General features: G+C 43.7%; 1 protein-coding gene across 1 annotated transcript in view; it reads left to right on the top strand.

Annotated features, from left to right (window-relative positions):
* ACOXL (acyl-CoA oxidase like) overlaps window positions 1-23230 on the top strand; it is a 341271-nt gene that overhangs the window by 73608 nt on the left and 244433 nt on the right. The window contains exon 10 of the mRNA XM_045446915.1: window positions 19088-19122. Within this exon, the coding sequence (XP_045302871.1) occupies window positions 19088-19122 (35 nt within the window). The remainder of the gene's footprint in view (window positions 1-19087; window positions 19123-23230) is intronic.

Genomic DNA, 23230 nt, shown 5'->3' with positions numbered 1-23230 from the left:
CATGTCTGAACCCAGAGGGGAAAGAGGAAGTAGGAAGGGAGAGATTGATGCTGCCAGAGAGAGGGGGATTGCCTGGTGGGAAGGTCACAGGGAGACATATGACAAGCCATTAATACACGGATGGAGGAAGGATGCTGAAGCCAAAGCAGATGTTTCTTCTTCAGAGACAGGAGGGACAGAAAGTCTGAAGAGAGGAGGAGACAAAGAATTTTCCAGCAGGGGCAAAAAAATTGAGAACACTCTAACCAACTATTTCTATTCTCTCAGGAATGCAGAGTTAGGTCAAAGTATGAGGAAGAAGATCAGGGGTGAGTCGGAAACTTTGCACCGGGATGCCCAGTGTTTATAGCCCTAGAAGGTGATAGGGTGGGAAGAAGAGAGGCAAAAAAGAAGAGGGCTTGTGGAGATCATTGAAGACCCAGTCTTGAGTGGCTTGCTGTGATGTAACACACATTTGTGACCAGGCAGTATGATGATGTAGGTAGTATTGGGGGCAGTGGTAGGGAAATGAGATGGTTGGATTGATCCCGATTTGGAAATTGGGTTGCAGAAAAACAGAGTGAGATGATGGCTGCTGGGGAGGTGTGAAACGAGGGAGCCTGGGAGATGAGGGTGAGAGGGAATGGGACAAAGGGACGCTGGGTCTGAGGGAAATCTTTCCTCCTTCTGCCGTTGTTGAATACCCAGAGTATGTTAGGAACTTCTAATGAAGAACATATATGACTCACTTTCACATCTCATTTTCAAAAAAGTATAAGGCATCTGTATGGAAAATTTTGTGGAAAAAATGGCTGTCATACCTCCTAAGCTGGATTTTACTCAGACTGTTACGACAAGTGCAATCCATTAAACCTGGGCTCTCAAAATCCCTGGTGTCATGGTCGTGTACCCCAGGCCTATGATCAGTCATTTTTCAAGGACCCCTGGTTCCTTTTGTTGGAGAATGGTTTTAGAAACCAAGATTTGGGTGCAAAGTGTTTTTGTTGCTACTAGAATGTTGTTACTTCCAGGCCCTCCCAGTTAGAGCAAGGAAATATGTCTTTATGCTAACCTATGCGTATACAGGTTTGTATCTGTTTGTATCTATATGAAGCTAAAATTGAGTTCATATTGATGTCTCAGCTCTAATCCATCACCACGTGGATATATTCTAAACTTTTCCTCTAGATTGTCTGCAACCGCCTGCTTCAATGGTGAGAAACCTAGCTTCAGCCATTTGCCATCTATTTATTTAATTGTTCAATTCCAGTATGCATGCATGGTGGTTTCAGAATTGCTAACTCATTCACCCATGGGAAACAATTTTATCATCCAGAGTACAGTGCTTACGTGCAGTTTATTTTGCTTTTAGCTTTACATTCTACACTCAATTCCAAAGTCACTTATTTCTGTACCTCTATCTCCCACTCCCTTCAGTGAGGTCGTTTCAGTAACTTTATCTCCCTCCCCCTTTAGCGAGGTGGTTTTCTACATTTGTGATAGAGTCTTTTGTCACAGTCTGAATTCCATTCTGTAATCTCCTTAACTTTTACCTGATTTTTTAAAAATTGCGTACTTTCAGTTTAGTTTTTTGTGCTGTGAAGTTCTATGTGTTTTGACAAATATATAGTTTCATGTACCTACCCTGACAATATCATCCAGAATAGTTTCACCACCCCCAAATAATAATACCCTGTGCTTCCCCGGTTTAGTTCTCTCCCCTCCCCAAATGTCTGGCAACCACTAATCTGATTACCAGCTATAGTTTTACCTTTTCCAGAATGTCATGTAAATTTAATCACACAGCATATAGCCTTTTTAGATTGGCTTCTCTTACTTGGCGATACGCATTTAAAATTCATCTATGTTCTTGCATGGCTTTTATTGCTAAATACTGTTCTACCTCGTAAAGGTACCACTGTTTTTTTTTTTTTTTTTTTTTTTTTTTACTGTTTATTTATTATTTTTGAGAGAGAGACAGAGTGCAAATGGGGGAGAGGCAGAGAGAGAGGGAGACAAAGAATTTGAAGGAGGCTCCAGGCTCTGAGCTGTCAGCACAGAGTCCGATGCAGGGCTCAAACTCACAAACTGTGAGATCATGACCTGAGCCAAAGTCGGACGCTTAACCGACTGAACCACCCAGGCACCCCTAAAGGTACCACATTTGTTTTTAATCCATTCACCGATTGAAGGACATCTTGGTTGCTTTTAGTTTTTGGTAATTATAAGCTGCTATAAACATTTACATGTAGATTTTGTGTGGATATAAGTTTTCAGATCGTTTGGGTAAATACCTAGGAGTGCTATTGCTGAACTATATGGTAAAACTACGTTCAGCTTTGTAAGAAACTGCCAAACTGTCTTCCACAGTGGCTCTGTCAATTTGTATTCCTACTAGCAATAAATGAGAAAGTTCCTGTTGCTCTGGATTTTTGCCGGTTATTGTCAGTGTTTTGGATTTTAGCCATTCTAATAGGTGTGTGGTTGTATTTAATTGTTGTTTTAATTTGCATTTCCCTGATGACATATGAAGTTGAGCAGCTTTTCAGATGCTTATTTCCTCTCTGTATATTTTTTTGGCAGTGTCTCTTTAAATCTTTTGCCCCTTTTTGAGTTGTTTTATTGTTGAGTGTTAGAGTTGTTTGGCTATTTTGGATATCAATCCATTATCATATATGTGTTTTGCAAAGATTTCCTCCTAACTTATGGTTTTCATTCTCTTAACAAAGTATCTTTGATAGAGCAGAAGCTTTAAATTTTAAAAAAGCTCGGTCAATTTATTTTTCTTTTATGGATTGTTTTTGTTGGTGTGTCCACAACTCAACATAAACCCAAGGTCATATAGATTTTCTCCTATGTTTTCTTCCAATAATTTAATGGCTTTGCATTTTACATTTAGGTTTGTGACCCATTTTAAGTTAATTTTGTTTAAGGTGTAAGGTCTGTGTCTGTCTTCCTTCCTTTCTTTCTTTCTTTCTTTCTTTCTTTCTTTCTTTCTTTCTTTCTTTCTTCTTTTTTTCATACATGGATGTCCAACTGTTCCAGCACCATTTATCAAAAAAGGTGATCCTTTCTCAGCTGAATTGCCTTTGCAGCTTTATCAGAACTCAGTTGACTATATTTGTGTGGGGCTATTTATGGGCTCTCTGTTCAATTCCATTGATCTATGTGTCTGCTTTTTCTCCAATACCATGCTTGCTGTCTTAATTACTGGAGTCTTGAAATTAGATAGTATGCATTCTTCAACTTTATTGTTCTTCCTCATTGTTTTTGGCTCTTCTAGGTCCTGTGCTTTTTTATATAATTTTTAGATTTGTCAACATCGATAGAATAATTTCTTGGGAACTTGATTGAGATTGCATTGGGATCTTAAGAATTGACAGATTAACAATATTGAGTCTTTTGATATATGAACATAGAATATCTCTCTATTTCTTTATATCTTCTTTGATGTTCATTTTTCAAAATCTTTTTTTCCCCTTTCATTTGGATAATTTATATTAATCCATCTTCAAGCTCACTGACTTTTTTTTTTAATGTTTATTTTTCAGAGAGAGAGAGAGAGAGAGAGAGAGAGAGACAAGAGCATGAGCAGGGGAAGGTAGAGAAAGAGATACGAAGCAAACTCCAGGCTCTGAGCTGTCAGCACAGAGCCTAAGTGGGGCTCGAACTCATGAACTTTGAGATCATGATCTGAGCTGAAGTCGGACACTTAACTGACTGAACCACCCAGGCGCCCCATCACTGACTCTTTCTTTAGGCATTTCCTTTCTGCTGTTAAGCCTATCCATAAACCTGTTTTATTTTCAGATATTATGTTATTCCATACTAAAATATTCATTTGTTTTTTGTTTTTATCTTTCATTTCTCTGCTGAAATTTCCTGTCTTTTCATTAATTAGAGTGTATTTTCTTTGATCTCATGGAATATGGTTATTGAGTTAACTCTTAACAACATGGGTTTGAACAGTACAGATCTACTTATACATGGATTAAAAAAATATGGCACAGTACTGTAAATGTATTTTCTTTCTTATGATTTTCTTTTCTCTAGTGCACTTTATTATAAGAATACAATATATAATGCATATATCATCCAAGATATGTGTTAATTGACAGTTTATGTTATTGGTAAGCCTTTCAGTCAATAGTAATCTATTAGTAGTTTAGTCTTTGGGGAGTCAAAAGTTGAATGTGGATTTTCAGTTGTGCAGGGGGTTGGTGCCCCTAACCTCGGCATTGTTCAGGATCAACTGAATATTTTCTTGAAAGCCCTTATCTGATAATTTCAATATCTGGATCATTTTAAGGTAGGCACTTATTGAAAGTCAGATTTTCCTGGTTCTTCATAAAATGAGTAACTGTGGATTATATCCTGGGCATTATGAATATTATGTTTTGGGGACCCTGAGTTACGTTACATTCTTTTTTTCCCAAATGTTATATTCTTCTGAGGAAAGTTGGTGGTTTATTTTAGGAGACAATGAACTTGGTTAGACTCAAGGCCCAACCTTGAACTTTGTCTTAGCTTCTGTGGGTTTGTCTTAGTTCAAGTCTTTAAGTTTTGCTGCACTGCTTTGTCCCTCCAATGCATGCTTGCCTCGTGGTCAGCCTGAGATTCATCCAGAGTTATTGCACAGGCTCAGAGGTTCCCCTTCTTCTACTCTTGCCTCTCTAGGATTTCTCCTCATACTCTTGTGACAGTAGTTGCCTTTACTTATTTTCCTAGTCCCTTTAGCCAGAAAGATAACAGGTTTTCTCTCAGTTTTAGCCACCCATGCTGCACTGCTCCTCAACCGTGGCCTGCTTTCAGGGGGAAAATAAACAGGAAAAAAAAATTCGGGAAATTCACCCTGTGCCAGTGGCTACTCTGTAATCTATCTGTTTGTTTTTACTCTCCAGAATTCTCAGTAGTTGTTTTTTGTATTTTGCCTAAAGTTTACAGCTGTGATCTGTGGGAGGGTTGATCTGGAAAGGGCTCACACTGCCATATTAGAAGGGAATTTCTGGGACGCCTGGGTGGCTCAGTTGGTTAAGCATCCAACTCTTGATTTTGGCTTAGGTCGTGATCTTGTGGTTCATGGGATTGAGCCCCACGTCTGCGATGACAGCATGGAGGCTGCTTGGGATTTTCTCTCTCCCTCCCCCTCTCTCTCTTTCTGCCTTCTCGTGGTCTCAAAAATAAATTATTACCTCAAAAATAAATAAATAAACATTAAAAAAGAGGAAATGAATTTCTGCCTGCTTTTTTCACCTAACATTATTTCTTGGAGATCTTCCCAAGTGAGCATACAGATGGCTTCCTCAGTCTTTTCAATAGTGCCTAGTGGTTCACTATAGGAGGACATTTATGTTGTTTCCAAAGTTTTGCTTTTAGAGATAATGCTGCATCAGTTGCCCTTGTACCCCTCTACTTTGCTCTGAGGTCGTGACGGAGAAATGTCTTGGGCCCTCAGCTAAGGTTTTTCTTGGAATCTTGAAAAACATTCATTCCTTTGGTAGCAGTATGATTTCTGTTTCCTCCTATGGTTGACTGAAGTCTGGGCCATGTTTCTGGGCATATCCTGTGGCAGGAAGATTTGGAGGAGAGGAGAGGTGATGAAGAATGCCAAGTACTCCAGAAGTCTTAGAGATTGCTCCCAAGCACTCAGCTCAGAAGCATTAGGGAAGTCTGATGGAAAAGGACAGTGACAGCTGTGTCTCATCCCCACCCACCTGGGTGTTTTATTTGATTTACCATTTCTGAATTGGTGATTCATCAACAAACGATAAAAGGCCTCTTTGGACAAGAATGTAGCACATTAAAGCAAAGCTTTCTCTCCTTGTCTCTCTCTCCTCCAATTCCTTTTATGCAATGGCCAAGGCGAATCTTTCAGAAGCATCACAGAGTCTGTCTCTACTTCATTCAGCATTTCCTGATTGTTTCCAAGATCACGTTCTCACTGTTTAGCATTGTACTCAAGACCCATCATACTCCAGTCCTAAATGTCCCCAGGCATTCAATCACCATGGTGACTTCCTGCCTAACTCAGATTCCTTACTAGTAAGCTATTGCTGATGCTGAGGTCCCCACATGATGCCCTCCCTGTTCTCCATAGCTATCTGAATCCTGCCGATCCCTTGAGACCCAGCTCAAGCCCCAGCTCCTTTGTGAAGGTTTCTTGATCAACCTCTCTCACAACAAGATTACCCTCCTCTGAACCCTTGGAGCCTGGCATTTTACACAGTGGGTCGTGAAGCTATCTTCTTGGTTTATATTATGCTTTCTGAGCTCAGGGACCATGCCATGTACCTTTTTATGCCCTTATACACAATGGGCTTTTTATACACATTGATGATGGGTTGGAACCCTGTGTTTCACATGCATTAAATGGGCAGTTTCCACACAGAGAGAAACGTAACACAACTTTGTCATTGGTGGCCGTTGAACCAAAACAATGCAATGGTCATCCTGGTATTACAAACATGTCAGATTAAAGTTTGAAGACATCCACATAGCCTTCTGAGTTTTGGGGATGTTCTTTTGCTCATTTCTCTCTTGACTTTTTAAAAATAGCAATTAGGATCTTTGGTGTGCAGTTTGTCCTGTAATCTTTTCTTAGGTTCTCAGAAAAACAACCCAGCTGGGTGCCTTGTACAGACATGTCCCCCTCACCACAGTGAGGAAGCAGAATGTTCTTGGCTGCTATGTGGCTATACCAGAACATGGAGGCCACAGGGAGGGCTGTTCTGTTGTCTGTCCGAGTCAAGGGGGAAAATACAGACTTCTGCGTGTTATGAACACAGCCAACTGCATATCCACATTAAAGAAAAGAAACAAACACAAAACCCATACTTTAGCAGATGTTCATTGAGCTCCTGCTGTACATCTGGTACCGGGGTAGGTATGGGGCGGAAGATAAACATAAGTGGCAGAAAGGCAGGTGAGGTAGGCTTAGGGTCTTGGCTTTATCACCCGGCCACTGGGAGTCCCAGATGAGTCTTTCACAAGACTCAGTGGTGTGATTGGCTCTGATTTTTCAGCTGAAGAAAAGCAACCCCTTCAAAAGCTCTCTCTTGTTCTTCCTGTGAGAAAAGGTGACGTTCTCAAGGCAGTGGCATGGGGCTAATGGGAAAGGACAGGACCCAGAGCAACTCATCTGGAGGTCTTGTTTCTTTTTTTTTTTTTTTTTTTTTCATCTGGAGGTATTGACTGGGGCTCGCGAGTGGTTGGGTGGGTGAGCTGAGGATGAGGGGGAGTCACATGTTTTACTTTTTAATGTGGTTGTAACCTCAGTGGTAAAATACATATTGCTTATGTTCTGCCTCTTTCGTATTACATCCTGAGCTCATATCCCTTGTTACGAGATGCTTTTCTTAATTGTCAGTCTTAGTGGCAACAAAATATTGAGTTCAAGTGTTATATTGACTGAATTACTCGTGTAATTATTATTATTATTTTTTTTTTAATTTTTTTTTCAACGTTTATTTATTTTTGGGACAGAGAGAGACAGAGCATGAACGGGGGAGGGGCAGAGAGAGAGGGAGACACAGAATCGGAAACAGGCTCCAGGCTCTGAGCCATCAGCCCAGAGCCTGACGCGGGGCTCGAACTCACGGACCGCGAGATCGTGACCTGGCTGAAGTCGGACGCTTAACTGACTGCGCCACCCAGGCGCCCCACGTGTAATTATTATTAATATTTACATTATTTCAATTTTTTATCTTTGTACATAAGACTTGAGCGTGCATCTTTGGGTTTTCTCTTTTATGTTATTTCCTTAGGGACGATCTAAACGGCTTAATAGTGTCATGACTTCTTGACACATTGTGTCAAATTGTTTTCCGAGTGGGCTATGCCCACAGGTGTGAATGTGCTCCTTCCACTTCTGGCATTTGTTATGACCAGACTGTTTTTTCTAGATCTAATTCTTGTAACCATCAACAATGACTAACAGATAGTGAATGCTCATTTTGTGCGAACACTGTGGAGCACATTGAGTGCATCATCTGATACAGCCTTCTTTACAAAGCTAGGAGAGAGTAACAATAGGTATCCCCAAGTTAATGTGAGGAAACTGAGGCACGGAGAGATTGAGCCATTTGCCTAAGGTCACATGGTTCAGAAATGCTGGACCTGGGGTTGGAATTCAGATGGGGTCTTTGGGGAGACCTTACCAAGGGTAATCGCCAACTTGTACTGTCTCACTGTTTAAACTTCCATTTTGGGGGTTTCTGATGAGGTTGAATGTTTTTCCATATGTTTAGTATTTGTTGTATTACTTAGTGACTTTCCATTTTATGTTCTTCGTAGTTTTTACGTACTAAACTTCACACTCCAACTCCATCCCAATTTGGAGTGCCAGTGCATTACAGTCTAAGTAGCCCCCACTTCAAGTGGTGGGTTTGTGTTTTGGGGTCCTTACTGGGTCAAGATGGCAGTCATCACTGGTCTGGCACCTCACTGATGGCCATGGGATGTGCTGGCCTCCCCCTAGCTGTGTCGCTTGGGCTTGATTACTCCTTGAGAAGTTTGTTCTTTGTCCTCAGAGGAAGAGAAGGCACCCTGGAGAACTGTCCTGGGAATATTGAGAACACTCAGATTATTTCTTCCATCTCCTGATGAGGCAGTGACGGGTGATAGCAACGTCTATAAACCAGTTGAAGGTGTTTTTGCTCTTGTGTCTTCTGTGACGTTTCTTCTCTGTGATTACACGATCACACTTCAGCGGGGCTCTCTCTGTCTGGTTGTGTCCTTCCGTGAACCTGGTCCGAGGCGGGGGAAGAAGAAGAAAGATCTTTCTCCCACTCTGCTAGGTGCGCGTGTGCAGGCATATTAGTCACTGCCTCTCTCACATCCATCATTTTAGACAAATTCACTTCTCTCACGTCAAAGTCTGAAGTTACCGCCTGTAGATTGTACTGACCTAACAACTCAAATCATGACAGGGAACCTTTGTGAGAATTTGTTTGGGGTGGGGACGGCACACTTATTTCCAAGAGACTGTAGCCTTGTTCTTTTACCTAGTTTCTTGAGTCTTTGTTTTGAATTTTTGCCCTGGTGGGACATAGTTTAATAATATCCCTCTGCCAAAGCATTCACGTTTTAGGCTGATGAAGACAGCATCCTGAGATGAAAACTGCATTCGGGTATGCAAAAAAGTACATGGTTCATAGCATTTTGCAATGTAATTTCCCCCACATTTTTTACTCATTAAATGTTTTGTGAAACTCACCATTCACTACCAGCTTGTGTTAAAACATTCAAATTACGCGCTAAACCAGAGTGTAAAAGCGTGATGGTCCTTTTCTACTCCATTTCTTCCCACCCCACAATTTGATAGTCTTCCACATGTCTCTCCTTATAATTATGTAAATAATTATCTAATATCAAATATCACTTCAATACCTATTATACACATCTACCTTGTATTTGCAATTTGGTTTTTACTTAAAAATATGTTGTGCCTCTTCACGTGAAGCTACTGCACTCTTCTCTTTTTAAGTTTATTTATTTATTTTGGGGGGAGAGAGAGAGGTGGGGAGGGAGCACAAGCAAGGGAGGGGCAGAGAGAGAAGGAGAGAGAGAATCTCAAGCCAGCCCCGTGTTGTCAGCACGGAGCCCAATATGGAGTCGATCCCACGAACCGTGAGATCATGACCTGAGTCAAAACCAAGTGTCAGACACTCAACCAACTGAGCCACTCAGGCACCCCTGCACTCTTTTTTAATAGCTGTGATCATGTTTTATGGAAAGCCTCATCTTAGCCTATGCTCTATACACCTGGAAAGAGGACCTAGTTTTAAAATTTTTTTGTGTGTAATTTTTTTTTTGGTCAAAACTAAACAGAGGAGAAAGTATGGGGTAGTTAGAAGGAAGATAAGTGTTTTTAAGTGAGCATTTGGGAAAATTCAACACCCATTCATGATAAGAACTCTCAGAAAAATAAGAATAGAAGGGAACTGCTTCAACTTGATAAAAAGCATCTACAAAACAAAAAACAAAAAACAAAAAACTATAGATACTATCATCCTTTATGTGAAAGACTAAATGCTTTCTCCCTAAACTTGGGAATAGGGCAAGGATGTCTGTCTCACTACTTTTACACAGCATAGTGCTGGGATTTCTAGTCAGTGCAAAAAAGCAACAAAGGGAGAAAAAGGTGTATAGGTGTGAACAGAAGAATTAAAACTGACTCTATTTGCGGATGACATGATTGTCTACGTAGAAAGACCATGGAGCCTATAAAAAAAGTCCTGGAACTAATAAGTGAATTTAACAGTGTTACAGGATACAAGATAAATATACAGAAATCAACTGCATTTTTATATATTAACAACAAATATGTGAAGACTGAAAAAAACCAATATTGTTTATAATTGCTGAGAAAAAGAGAAATGCTTAGGAGTAAATCTAACAAAACATATGTGGGAATTACATGGCGTTTATCTCACAGAAATGAAAACTTATATTCATGCAAATACCTGTACACAAATGTTTATAGCAGCTTTATTTATAATCGCCCCAAACTGCAAATAACAGATTAATAGACTGTGGTGCATCTATACCATGGAGTTCTATTTAGCAAATCAAAAGGAATGAGCTCTTGGTGCATGTAACAACCTGGATGAATCTCCAGAGAATTATGCTGGATGAAAAGATCTAATCCTAAAGGGTCACATACTGTATGATTCCATTCTTGAAATGACAAATTCAGGAATGGAGAACAGATTGATGACTACCAGGGGCTAAACAGTGCGTGAGTGTGGGAAGAAAGTGGATGCATTTATAAGGGCAACACAAGGGATCCTAATGGTGACAGGAATGTTCTATAGCTTAATTGTACTGATGCCAATATACTTAATGTGTAGTTATGTGAGATGTTACTATTGGAGAAAACTGGATAAAAGACACATGGGAACTATCTATATTATTTCTTTATATAATTCCTAACACCTGCATGTGAGTCTACAACTATCTCATAGTAAAGAGTTTAATTTAAAAATAGGGGTGCCTGTGTGGCTCAGTCAGTTAAGCCCCTGACTTCTGATTTCGGCTTGGGTCACCATCTCACAGTTTGTGAGCTTGAGCCCCACGTCGGGCTCTGCACTGACAGCGCACAACGTGCTTGGAATTCTCTCTCCCTCTCTCTCTGCCCCTCCCCCCCCCCACTCTCTCTCTCAAAATAAATAAACTTAAAAAAATTAAAAATACATTGTTTTTTCAATAATGGATCTACCATATTGTTTTTCACAGTTGCTGACATATTTCATGGAATGCCTTATTAATTTAGCCTATATCTTATGAGCCTGGGTAGAGGGATTTTGTTTATGTGTTTTGTGTAAATTTTTTTTTTTTTTTTTTTTTTTTTTGGTAAAAATTAGAGGAGAAGGTAGGTAAAAACTAGAAGGAGGAAAAGTGTTTTTCTTTCTTTGAAACAAGTTCCTTAAAACTAATTTTGTATTTTACATTAAAAAGAGATATACTTTCCTGGGAGGTTTACTCTCGACTTTGATGGGGGCCTGGGGGTCAGAATGGGTCAACAAGCCGTGGTGGGGTCTCTAAGCTGCTGTGACGGCTAGAAGGGCCTTTCATTTTCTTGTATTTAACAGCCCCAAATCCACCTTAGAAATGCCCTCAAATACTTTTGTCATTGTCTGCATTTGAGGGCATCACCTACTTTTTCCCTTTAGTCCTGTACATTTCCTTTTCTTCTCTTCAGCCTCTTCCTCCTCCCCTGGCTGACTCTTTGACTTAATAATCAAGTTTTCACTTAAGTAATATTTGCACCGAAAGTTCCAGTTAGGTATTCTGTGTTGTAGGCTGCACACAGAATCCAAGTCCTTTGTCATGCTGATTTCTTTTAAACAGAAGTTAGGCTTTCTAGGAAAAGAGGGTGTGGTCTATGATATTATCAAATACCCGACCATTCATATCAAGAGAAGCAAAGAAACCAAAATCCACGATTATTTTGTTTGAACCCTAAAACCTAAAAAATACATTCGTGAACAAACTGTAAGGATCAGCGGAACTACCTGGAGTGATTTCAGTAGTTCATGAACTAACTATTTGGCAGCCCTGTTTGTCCATCTCTGGGTACCAGGCACACAAAGATGAGGAACCAGGTCCTGCTGCACACTTACTGTGCTGTGACACGGGTGGACAGACCATGGCCACTTAACGACAAAGACAATAAAGAGCTGGCCTCCAGAAGCCCTTACCTTTGCCAGGCCCTGAGAGCTTCCTCCCATGTAGCTCCTGGGGGCTGCATTTATTTCACCTGTCTGCACAGGAGGGTACTGAGGTAGAGAACAGGGGTTCCTCCACCTGCCAGAGCCCCACAGCTCCTGGGGCTCGGCTCCTGGAAAATGCCTAGCAGAATGGGCCCAAGGTGCTATAACTGTGGGGTAGCTATAACTCAGGACTAACAAATGGTTTCATTTTGGGTGAATCGGGGGATAAGGCAAGTCCTTGTGAAAACCCATCTACATGTTTTAAAACCAGTGTTGTAACGTTTAATCCAAAACGATAGTGACTGGCTCAGGTTCTTGGGAACAGCAGTGACGAACAGCATCATCATTGGTCTTACCTTTTTAGTCATCTGGGGCCTAGAGGCTTAAAAACAACCAGTTTTCTTAGGTTGGTTAAACAACTACTGCCTACATTTCAATGTTAGTTCAATGTCAATTTCCATTGATTTAGCAACTCATCTTTTACATCAGGTTTTGAAAGTTTCAGATCTACATCCTCTTCTTTTCCTAAACATTAGTGTGTCTTTTCTTGATTTTTTTTTTTGTGGTTTTTTTTTTATTTTTTTTATTTTAAGGGACCAAGGAAGGAAAACATCACAAAATAAACTCTGTAATGAAGAACACGTCGCTCCTTTTCTTCCTTCTGCCTTCCTTGCCGTTTTCTCCCTCTTTCGAGGGGAATGGCAGAAGGGAGGGGAGGGCTGCAGCCTGTTGAGACTCACCCTTGGCCTCCTGGAAGCTGGCCCTGTCCTTGCAGGTTGACAGCAAACAGTGGGTCTCGGCAGGGTGCACACACCTCTCCCTAAGTGAGTGGTTACCACCCTCTCGCTAAGTGGGTGGTTACCTGTGAGCACCAGGAGGCCTTGTTTCCCAAAACATAACCTCAGGCCTGACTGTGAGCCTGCCTGACCTCCCAGTGGTTACCATGCCTGAGGTCGAGTGTAAGGCACTGGGCAGACATTAAGAGCATGTAAAATGAAAATAGCTTTACTATGTGTTATAACATCATCATCGTCGTCATCTTCATAGCAGTTAATAAGAGTCATCTACGCCCAGCACATTGTTATAGTCTCTCCATACATCATCTCATTCAGTGCTTCTAAACCTACCCCTGGAGGAACAGCTAAAACACCCCCAGAGTTCCTGATTCAGTGGCGTTAGGGCCAGAGTTTGCATGTCTCGCAAATTCCCAGGAGACATGGATACTTGCTGGTCCACATCTCTGAGGTCTAAGTTAATCTGTCTAAAACAGCCCCCATTTTACATTGAGGAAAAGGCAAGAAAAGTCAGGGAACTTGACCACAAAGCTCTTTGCTACTGACCGTAAGCATCTGTTCGTCCAGCAGGGTTAATCTTTCAGAGGAAGTAGCAAGTGCCTGAGAAAGCCCTAGATGGATGCCAAGGCTCCAGACTAGTGAGTTGTTGCACGTTGGCAGGGGTTTGAGAGTCAGGCACGGGGTGGGGGGATGGGGGGAGGAGGAGCGGGAAGAGCTGGGGTGATGCCTGGGGGAGGAGCAGCCCTGGAGGGTGCTGTGTGGGGAGCGTGGGGTCTGTTATTGCATGGAGAGAACGCTACTAGGAAGACAGTCAGGGAAGGGGTTAAAGACCTACTCGGTGACTCACTTTCTCCCTGTGCCGGCTTCCTGGTGTCACACACGGCTGGCTGTGTTTGTGTGGGCTTCTGTCTACACCATACCTCTTCTCTCCTTCAGGCTCCTTTCCCGTATTTCCCATAAAAGGGAGAGGAACAGTTGAAAAGTGCAGGAGGAAAATAAACCAGAAGCTTTTCTTTTTGAGTTTATTTTGTGATGGTATAAATCTTTGGACCCTTGCAATGAAAACAAATGAAAGGAAGCTAAAGAAAAAACTTCACGTAATTATAGGAAAGGGGAGGAAGACTCGCGAATGACACGAAAGCTCTTTCTAGATTTGTCATGCACGGATTCAGATTTTAAGATTTGAAAACCCAGGGGAGGCTTGGCAGTGTGGAAAGGTGTAGGGTGAGGTTGCAAGCTGGTGGCCCCCTGGCCAAATTCCACCGATACCCTTTGTTTGGCTCACATAGCATTCGAAAAATATTCAAATCAGTTTAAGACGTGGGAATCTTCGCGCTCAAGCCCTTGGCGTCCGGCTTTTCTTGAGGAATAGAGAGTGCTAGCACCGGGCCTGTGAGAGGGCATGGCTCCTAGTCATAGCCCCGGCCGGCATATCACCCCAGTCTAGAAAGTTCTGGGCCCAGACTTGGAGCACCACCACTCACCAGCTGGGCCACCTTGGGGCCGGCATTTAACAGACGCTTCCTCCTCACCTGCCCCCGGCTGCCTCGGGTGGGTGACAGCACATCACAAACACGAAGCACAGTGGACCCGTGAGGAGGGGATTCCCAACAACACAGGCACCCTTGGGCAAGTGGGCATCAGGAAGAGACGCTTCGTGACAGACCGCGGACAGGGAGGGGAACCCACGTGAGGCAAGTGCCCTGCCAAGACAGCGTCACCCACTCCTTTCCTTAAAAAAAAAAAATGTTTTTTAAAGGTGTTTAAAAAATGTGTTTTCTGAAATTATTATGATTATTTTGCAAGATCCATGCAGACTACTTGGTGCTTTATAGGGCGTATCCGGCTACAGCTGGCGCACTTCGGGGGGTTTTATGGCAAATTATTCTCGGATTACTCTTTAATGCAGCGAGGTCTGCCTGTTGTCTGAGCTCCCTGGGTCATATAGAAAACCCTCAGACTTGATACAAAACAGCTGCCTTAGTCAGCTGTTCCAAAAAAGGAGCAGTTTCAGGCCGCAGCAGCAGGAAAAAGGTTTTTGTAGCTGGTAGAGATTCTGAAAAACGTTCAAGTACTCTTTCCTTGCCATTAAAACGTGATTTAATTTTGTTATTAACAAATTGTGTAAATCGAAAACGAGGTACTCGGAGTGGGAGTTTGTTAAGTGCATTCTGGTAATACTTACAGTATGTCCTGGGGGGCTGTTCTCCCGGGAGGGCAGCAGGCACAAAACTCCAGCTGACCTCCGTGTCCCTGGGCCTCAGCCCTGGCTGGGCTGGGGTCAGGGGGGCCAACCCCTAGGCCTCCCTCGTCTCTCTCTGCTGGGCTCCTGCTGAGACCAGCAACAAAAGGGTCAATTGTCTGAGGCCTCCCTTTGTCCCTGGGGGCTCCATGGGCCTCTCTGAATGCCAAAGTGTCTCTGTGCACGTGGGTGAGTGCATGTCTGTATGAATGTGTGTGTATATGTGCATCTGTGCCAGGGCACGCGTATGTTTGCATCGGAGGATTGTGTAAGCATGTGCGTGCACGTGTGCACATATGAACACATGCTTCTTGGCATACGTGCACGTACGAGTGGTGTACCTGTGCATGCATGTGTGTGAGTGTGGATGTGTATGCAGGCATAAGTGTCCATGCACACATGTGTGACTTGGGTCTGAGCGTGCACGTGTGTGTACATATGTGTGCACATGCGTGTGTAGATTGGGCCCAAAGTGTGCACATGTGCGCGGATGCATGTGTGTCTGTGCAGACGCAGACAGTGGTGAGACTTGGTTAAAGCATTTCTGAGTTGCTGATGCTTCTTAGCAGGGCGAGGGCTTGTAGAGGCCTGACTGGCCCGTGGGGGTTCCTAATGCCAGGGCAGAAGACTATCTCTGGCTCCTTTCTCAGCAGATTACAAGTTGCCTTTGGTATTTGCTATGGTACAGAAACCTCAGGGAATTTTCTCCCTTCTCTGCCTTCTGTAGGGTCAGATGATATGTAGGAGTGAGGAGGAGCAGACATAGTGTCCTCACTCACGTTCCAACCTGGGGCTTTGTGGTAAGGCCTATGAAGATTTTTCTGCAGTGTTCCGGCATCTTGGCAAGGCTGCCTAATTGGATCCAGTGCGTTCCGTGTGGAGTTTAAGCCGTGTTTCCAGGATGGCTGTGCGATGCCCTGTTCCCATGCACCACATGAGTGGGTTCCCATGTAGCCCCGGGGCCTGTGCATGGGTTTGGATCATCTGGTTTCCCTAGCACGTTGTTACCTGGCCCATGGGATATGCTGCAGCTGGTCTGTGTGGTTCCGTGATCCACACTTTCTTCCTTCACAAAGATGTCCTTTTTAAAATGACAGGGAAAGCATATTTGAGAAGTCAGGAAAAGGCAAATAAAAGTGCTTAATTGAAATTCATCTCTGTGAAGGATTTATCTCCCAGCCCCTTTTAACCAGCACGGCTACCATTGAACAACTTCCTCTGCTTTTTTCTTAGTTTTGTCCCTCCCATGCCCATTTTCTCTCCCTGCTCCAGCAAAGGCGTGCCTTTCAACTGTGGAAAAGCCACCAATGAAGCAGTACTCTAAAGCCTATCAACACATTCAGTTGGTGAAATTATCTTATAATAAGCCTAACTGTAAGCCAGAACTTTTTAACTCCAGGAAATGTAAAGTGACGGGACATGTGAAATCTGTGAATTGCTCATCCTGACCTTTTTGGCTGTAGTTTCTGTTTTTATGTTCTTCCCTAAATAATTTCCTCCTTGTTCTTTAAATTCTTGATTGTCCCTGAGGCCTCTTCTTCTTCTGTTCACTTAAATCTCCCATATATATACATATATGTATATGTATGTATATATGTGTGTATATACACACACACACACACACACACAAACACGTATACACACACACTCCTGGTTTAGTTGACAAATAATTGAATACACTCAGGTGAGTGTGATATGAAACCAGCTGGATGTTATATATTTCACACCTTCACTTTTAGATAATCTTTTTGTAAAATGAAGCTTATCTTCCCTGATCCCTAATGGCTCGCCAATGTCGGTTCTGCATTTGGGGTATGCATTGATGATGACACACGGCCGAATCATTCTGGAGCTGAGCTATTCAAACAATAGCTGGGGGATTTTGCAGCGTGTCAAGCTGGACAGAAGTTTGGGCTTTCTTTCTTTCTCTTTCTTTCTTTCTTTCTTTCTTTCTTTCAATAATTCTAACTGATTATGGTTGACGTAATATTATATTCATCTCAACGGTTTTATTTCTCCTAACTCTCCATCCCCTTGCTTCTTCCTTACCCCTTCCACCCTCCCACGGCCCAGGGACTCTTGTGTCATCTCGTAGCCTCCCGGAGAGCCCCATGGAAGTGACCTCCCCACCCCCACCGCCCTGGGGCCAACGTCAGGGAAACTGGCAGTGATGTGTTTGGGGATTTCAAGGTTCCACGTAGGCAGACTTTTTGCTCGGAAATGATATGATCGATGATGCTTGGGTTTTTAACTGCTGCCGAGTCTCTTAAACTAGTCGTGCCACAGTTCAGCCACAGGGGGACCGTCGAGACTTTTATGGGCATGCTTGAGGCTGATCATCATTTTAACCTAATGAAATACTTTGTCAGTTCCAAAAACGAACTTAACAATTAAATTTTGGAAAATGAAAACATTCTCATAAATGAAATATTGCCTATATATAGTAGCGATAGTTACTATTTATAGAGTTTTTTCCCACCGGCCCGTGCCTTCCGCCGCCAGGCCCACCTGTAGAGTTTTTCCTATCAGGCGACATGCATCGTGTGTGTGCCACACACAGGTATAAACACCAAAATAGAAAAAGTTGCTTCATCCTTGCACGAGAAAATAATTATTTGCCCATGATACAGGTGCAGACACCATGACCCTGAGAGTTTAAATAACGCGATGCCCGTATGGTTAGTGGTTGAACTCCTGTGGTCTGACTCTTCTGGAATCCATGAACTCGCTGAGGCCCGTGCCATATGATTCGACCCCCTCTTCTGCTTGAGAGGTTTCCGTGACCCCCCCACAGAGTAAAAAGGAAATCACAGTGCCACCTTGGCCTCTGCTTGTCACTGTCTCCGGCGACGGTGTACCCTTTCTCTCGGTGTCACACGTGCCCTCAGAGGTGCACCTTGCCGGCCTGGAGCTTATGAGAACAGTGTGAAGGTTGTGCAGATTCCCCTGGCAAGACTCTGGCCCGGGGGTGGGGGGGGGGGGTCGGGTCAGTCCTCTTCATGGCCTGGGCTCCGCTCAGCACTCCTGGGGCAGGGCGAGTGGGGAAGGAACCACCCCCAGGACCGGGGTAGGGCAAGCCTCAGAATCAGCCACACACTGAATCCTGTCCTTTCAGGGCTTTGTCTCAGAGCTGAAAGAGCCCTGTTTTGCTCATACAAACAGAGAGTGGAATGCTGGTTGCCAGGGGCTGGGGGTGGGGAGATGTTGGTCAGAGGGTATAAACTTTTAGCTGTAAGATGAATAAGCTCCGGAGATTTAATGCACAGCATGGTGACTATAGTTAACAGTAGCATATTGTGTACTTGAAATGTTCCATCTCGCCAAAAAAAGGGGAAAAAAAGGTAATTATGTGAAGTGATGGATGTGTTAATTAATGTGATAACACATGGTAATAATTTCACAGGGTGTATGTGTATCGAATCATCACGTTGTATTAAGTATGTACAATTTATTTGTCCGTTATACCTCAATGAAAAAATTTTAAAACTTAAGTGTAAAAGCATGCAAAGGAAAAAAAAAAAAGAAAAGCAAAATAAATAAGTAAGTAAGTAAGTAAGTAAGTAAATAAATAAATAAATAAAGGCTCTGTTATGGAAGGTGTCTCCAGATGAGAGACACCTGTCCAATTCACAGTGAAATATTTTAGATGTCTCTAAGACCCTTTCACAATCTGACTAGCCTTTAAGAATGATGTTGAAACCAAAGAACTATCATTAAAAGGTGTTATTTATGAAATATAAGGAGTAGGAGGTTTTAGGAAATGTTTAAAAAATAACGGCCCGTTGTAAGTTAATTTTCTTGTGAGCTCAGCATGCTCTTCATATTATTTAGTATGTGTTTTTCTCTCTTTTTAATTACAGCTTGGGCTGACGATAGCCATCCGCTATAGTCACAGGTAAAGCTACATTTTTTTTTTTTTTTCCTCTTGAGGAATACCCTTCCTGGTTTATAGCTTTCGGTTTGATCGAACCTGTGGGTTTTCAAGCTAACTTTTGGTGGCTTCTCTACCTATGGTATCAGTTCACAGCAATTAGAATTATTCCATTTGCCTCATTGATGAGGGCCGCTGGCTGTTTGGAGGAATAGAGCTTTTACGTAAGGGTGGTGGTAGGTAGCACATTTCTTTTAAAACAAAAAATGGACGGCTCTAGGGCAGGGACACAAGTGATTTCTGGGTAGTCTAGGGATAAGCGCAGAAATCAGGGATGTCCCGCATGAATGGTGAGGCTGGGCAAACAGAAAGCTGAGTGAAGGCTTGTTAGTGAAACCCCTGTCCCCTCCATGCCCCCCCCCCCGCCTTGTCTTAGGTATATCTGAGAATGGCTAAAAGTGCCATTTTGGGTCTTGCTTCATGATTTCTGCCTTTTTCTCAAGTGCATCATATTTACGAAAAACGTTGGTTTCTTATGCTAGTATCCAAGTACATGCATCCCCTGGCATGCATCAGAATGTATTAAGATGCTCATTAAAGATCCAGTCTTTAATGGAAGAGTAATAAGCAATGTACCTCCTGCCCGTACACAACCTGTGCTCACAGCCTCCCCCAGGTGCCACCCGCTGGTCAGCTCAGGACATCTGGCCAGCTCTCCACAAACAAACCATAGTTACTGCAAAGGAGATCGCCTTCTAAATACGCTTGTCACAGGTTGTATGTGCTTGCTTACAGTTAACTGTGGCTCGATCGACACGGTGGGCAGTCACAGAAGCCTGAAAAGCTGCTGGTGCAATGTGTGGGGTAGAGCAGGAAGAAGGCAGGACTGGGCTAGAACCACTTGGAACTAGGAATGAGTGTGTGGGAAGAAAGTGTTTCTGTTGGACATTTCTGGATACTCTTGAAGAAAGCTGCTCCAGAGAAGCTCATGATTGCTTTTTGGTGTATGTGAGGGAGGGTGGGGAATTTTGCCCATCCTTCCTTCCTTCCTTTTTTTTTCTTTTCTTTTTTTTTTTTTTTTTTAACAAATGCTTATTTATTTTTGAGGGAGAGAGCGCAAGTGGTAGTGTGAGCGGGGGAGGGGCAGAGAGAGAGGGAGACAGAGGATCCGAAGCAGGCTCTGTGCTGAGAACAGAGAGCCGGATGTGGGTCTCGAACTCACGGACAGCGAGATCATGACCTGAGTCAAAATCGGATGCTTAACCGACTGAGCCACCCCGGTGCCCCTGCCCTTTCCGTTCTTTTCCTTTGGTGGAACTTTCCTCATATTCGAGTTCTGCTTATCAAGACTGTTTTCTGCATGAGAGCTAGAGGGGCCTCCCTAAGAAAGCCAAGGTCTTGCTCTAGTCCGGAGAACAAACATGTGCTTGTTCCCGCCACGGTAAGGGTTACTCTGTGGCTCTGTGGAGAGTTCTAACTTGTGCAGAAACTCAGCTTCTTCCGGAACTGGACAAAACTTTCTTTTTAATACTTTGTGAGGCTGAGGGACTTTTGCCAACTATCAACCTTTTTGAATCAGGGAATCGGGTAAGGATAGCAGAGCAGGGGAGACCGGATGGAGGTCCCAGGTGGATGGTGTCTTTGGCCCCGTGCTTATTATGGGTCCCAGGCCTGTGTCGTGGAAAAGATTCCTGCCCGGCCTGCCTGGGGCCAGAGCAGGCCCCTGGCATCCTTCTGTACGGTTACCAACACCAAACAGAAGGTGGAGACTGTTGTCTGAGCTGAACGTCTTCTTCATTTGGAAAGGGAAAATGTCTTCTTAGCCTTGACTGAGTAGCGATTTAGATACACCTACTTTTCTGTGGAATTGGTGGCAGTGGGCGCTCTCTGGAAGGAAGCGCTTGGCTTGGATTAGGAATGACTCCTCCCTTTGGCTCCCCCTTCCCTAAAGCAGCCCAGTCTGGCTGAAGAAGTGTGGTTAGTAGACAGTGGCTATGAAGCTGAATAGAGACGTGGACACCCTGAGTCATGGTCCTATAGGAGGTCCTACAGGATAGGCATTCCACTGTGGAGAAGGGAAAAAACGAAGTTGGAGCAGTGAAGCAGAGCCCATTTTAGAGAGGAGAGAGCTTTGGAATTACTCATCCGGTGGCCACATTTATGGAAACCCCGTGCCTATGGCTGCCTGAGGCCACTGAGCTACCAGTGATCATGCTGGCAATGTTCTGTGGGACAGGGGTTTGGAAGGACAGGGAAGATGGCCTGACTCTGCTTCACAGGGTCTGGGGCCTGCTCTGGAAGACTCAGGGAGGAGGACAGAGACATCTGAAGGCTCATTCACTTCTGTGTCTAGTGGGTGATGCTGGCCGATGGCCAGAGATCTCTGTTCCTCTCCGCACGCGGGTCCGTGTGGTCTCCACATGGGCTTGTTTGGGCTTCCTCACGGTGTGGTAGTCGGCCCTCTCTGATTGAGTGTCCTGGAAAGGGAGAGCCAGGTAGAAGCTGTCTCCTTTCTGTGATCCAGCCTGGGAAGTCATAGAGCATCACTTCCGCCTTACTCTGTTGGAGCAGACACAACCCCCTGTTGGCGTTCAGAGGGAGGAAGCAGAGACCCCGCCTCACAGTGGGAGGAGTGCTGGCCACATTGTAACAAGGACATGAGAGGTGGGGAAATCTTCATGAGGCCGTTTTGGGAAAATGCTGTCTGCAGCAGAGCCCAGCTGAATGACAGGGTGCTTATTTAAAGCCGTTGTAAAAGGAAATTTAAGACACCGTCCTGGCTGTAAGGCATTTACGAGCCGGGGAAACACAAGGGGTATGGGTGAAGAAGACTTAAGGATAGACGCAAATCTTATAGGAGGAGGTAAATCAGTCAAAGGAGGCTTCTTAGAGAAAGCGAATCTTAAACCATCCTCACAGAAGACAGACTCCGTGGGCTCAGACAGGTACCCCGCTAACTGATAATGCAGGTCCCTGAGCATACCTACAGGGACAATGTGGAGACTTTTTTTGGCTTGGGTGAGCCTGTGACAGGTGTAAATGCCCTATTCACACATCCCATTCACCCAAGCCTAGATGAGGTTACTGAGGAGCATTTGATCTGTCCATGTACCGACATCTCAGATGTAGTGGAAATGCAGAACGCATTATCAGAGGTTGTATTTTCCAGAAATGACTTCTGAAATATAAGGAATTGTGATGGAAAGGTTCCAGGAGGCACAACAGTGTCTGTAAATCTGTGGTGGGAAAGAAACCATCTTCTGGGAAGCCCCCAGTCTGCAGGAACCAACGACTCTTAAAACTTTTTTTTAATGCTTATTTATTTTGAAGGAGAGAGAGAGAGCGTGAGCAGGGGAGGGGCAGAAAGAGAGGGAGACAGAATCCGAAACAGGCTCCAGGCCCTGAGCTGTCAGCACAGAGCCCGGCGGGGGGGCGAGGGCTCGAACTCATGAGCAGTGAGATCATGACCTGAGCCGAAGCCAGGCGCTTAACCGACTGAGCCACCCAGGGGCCCCTGCCAGAACCAACGACTCTTAATAAGGTGTCGTGAAGAGCCGTTTGTGGGTCAGACTGTACCACCTGCCGTCACACCACCTTCTCTGTCCTGTCTCTGGGGTCAGCGGGCACAGGAGGAACTGGTCTATCCTCTCAGAAGCCTGCATGTCCTTGGATTGCCTGGTGGTAGCTCTTCTGTCCCTCTGCTGCCTGTCACCCACTTCTATCCTCAGAGGAGGGAAGAAGATGAAACCAGAGGGCGTGGGTTTCTGGTTATGTCTCCTCTTTAAATAAAAATCCTAGTTAATCTAATAAGCTAGCTTATTTAGATTAATTGACGCTTCAATCCTTTCGTCGATTGCTTTTTTTTAAATCTTTTTGGTAAAATATACCTAACATAAAATTTACTATTTTAACCCTTAAATGTTTAAAAATGTTTCACTTCAGTGAAATTAAGTACATTCACATTCTTGTGCAACTATCACCACACCCATCTCGAGAACTTTTTCATCTTCCCAAACTAAAACTCTATACTCTTTGAACACTAACTCCTCATCCTCCCCTGCCCTGCCTCCAGCCCTTGGTAACCCGCCTTCTGTCACTGAATTTGACTAGTGTAGGAACCTCATATAAGTAG

This window comes from Leopardus geoffroyi, chromosome A3 (genome assembly GCF_018350155.1).
Source record: "Leopardus geoffroyi isolate Oge1 chromosome A3, O.geoffroyi_Oge1_pat1.0, whole genome shotgun sequence".
NCBI classification, from domain to species: Eukaryota; Metazoa; Chordata; class Mammalia; order Carnivora; family Felidae; genus Leopardus; species Leopardus geoffroyi.
Note: the sequence above shows the minus strand (reverse complement) of the source record. Positions and strands in the feature narration are given on the sequence as shown.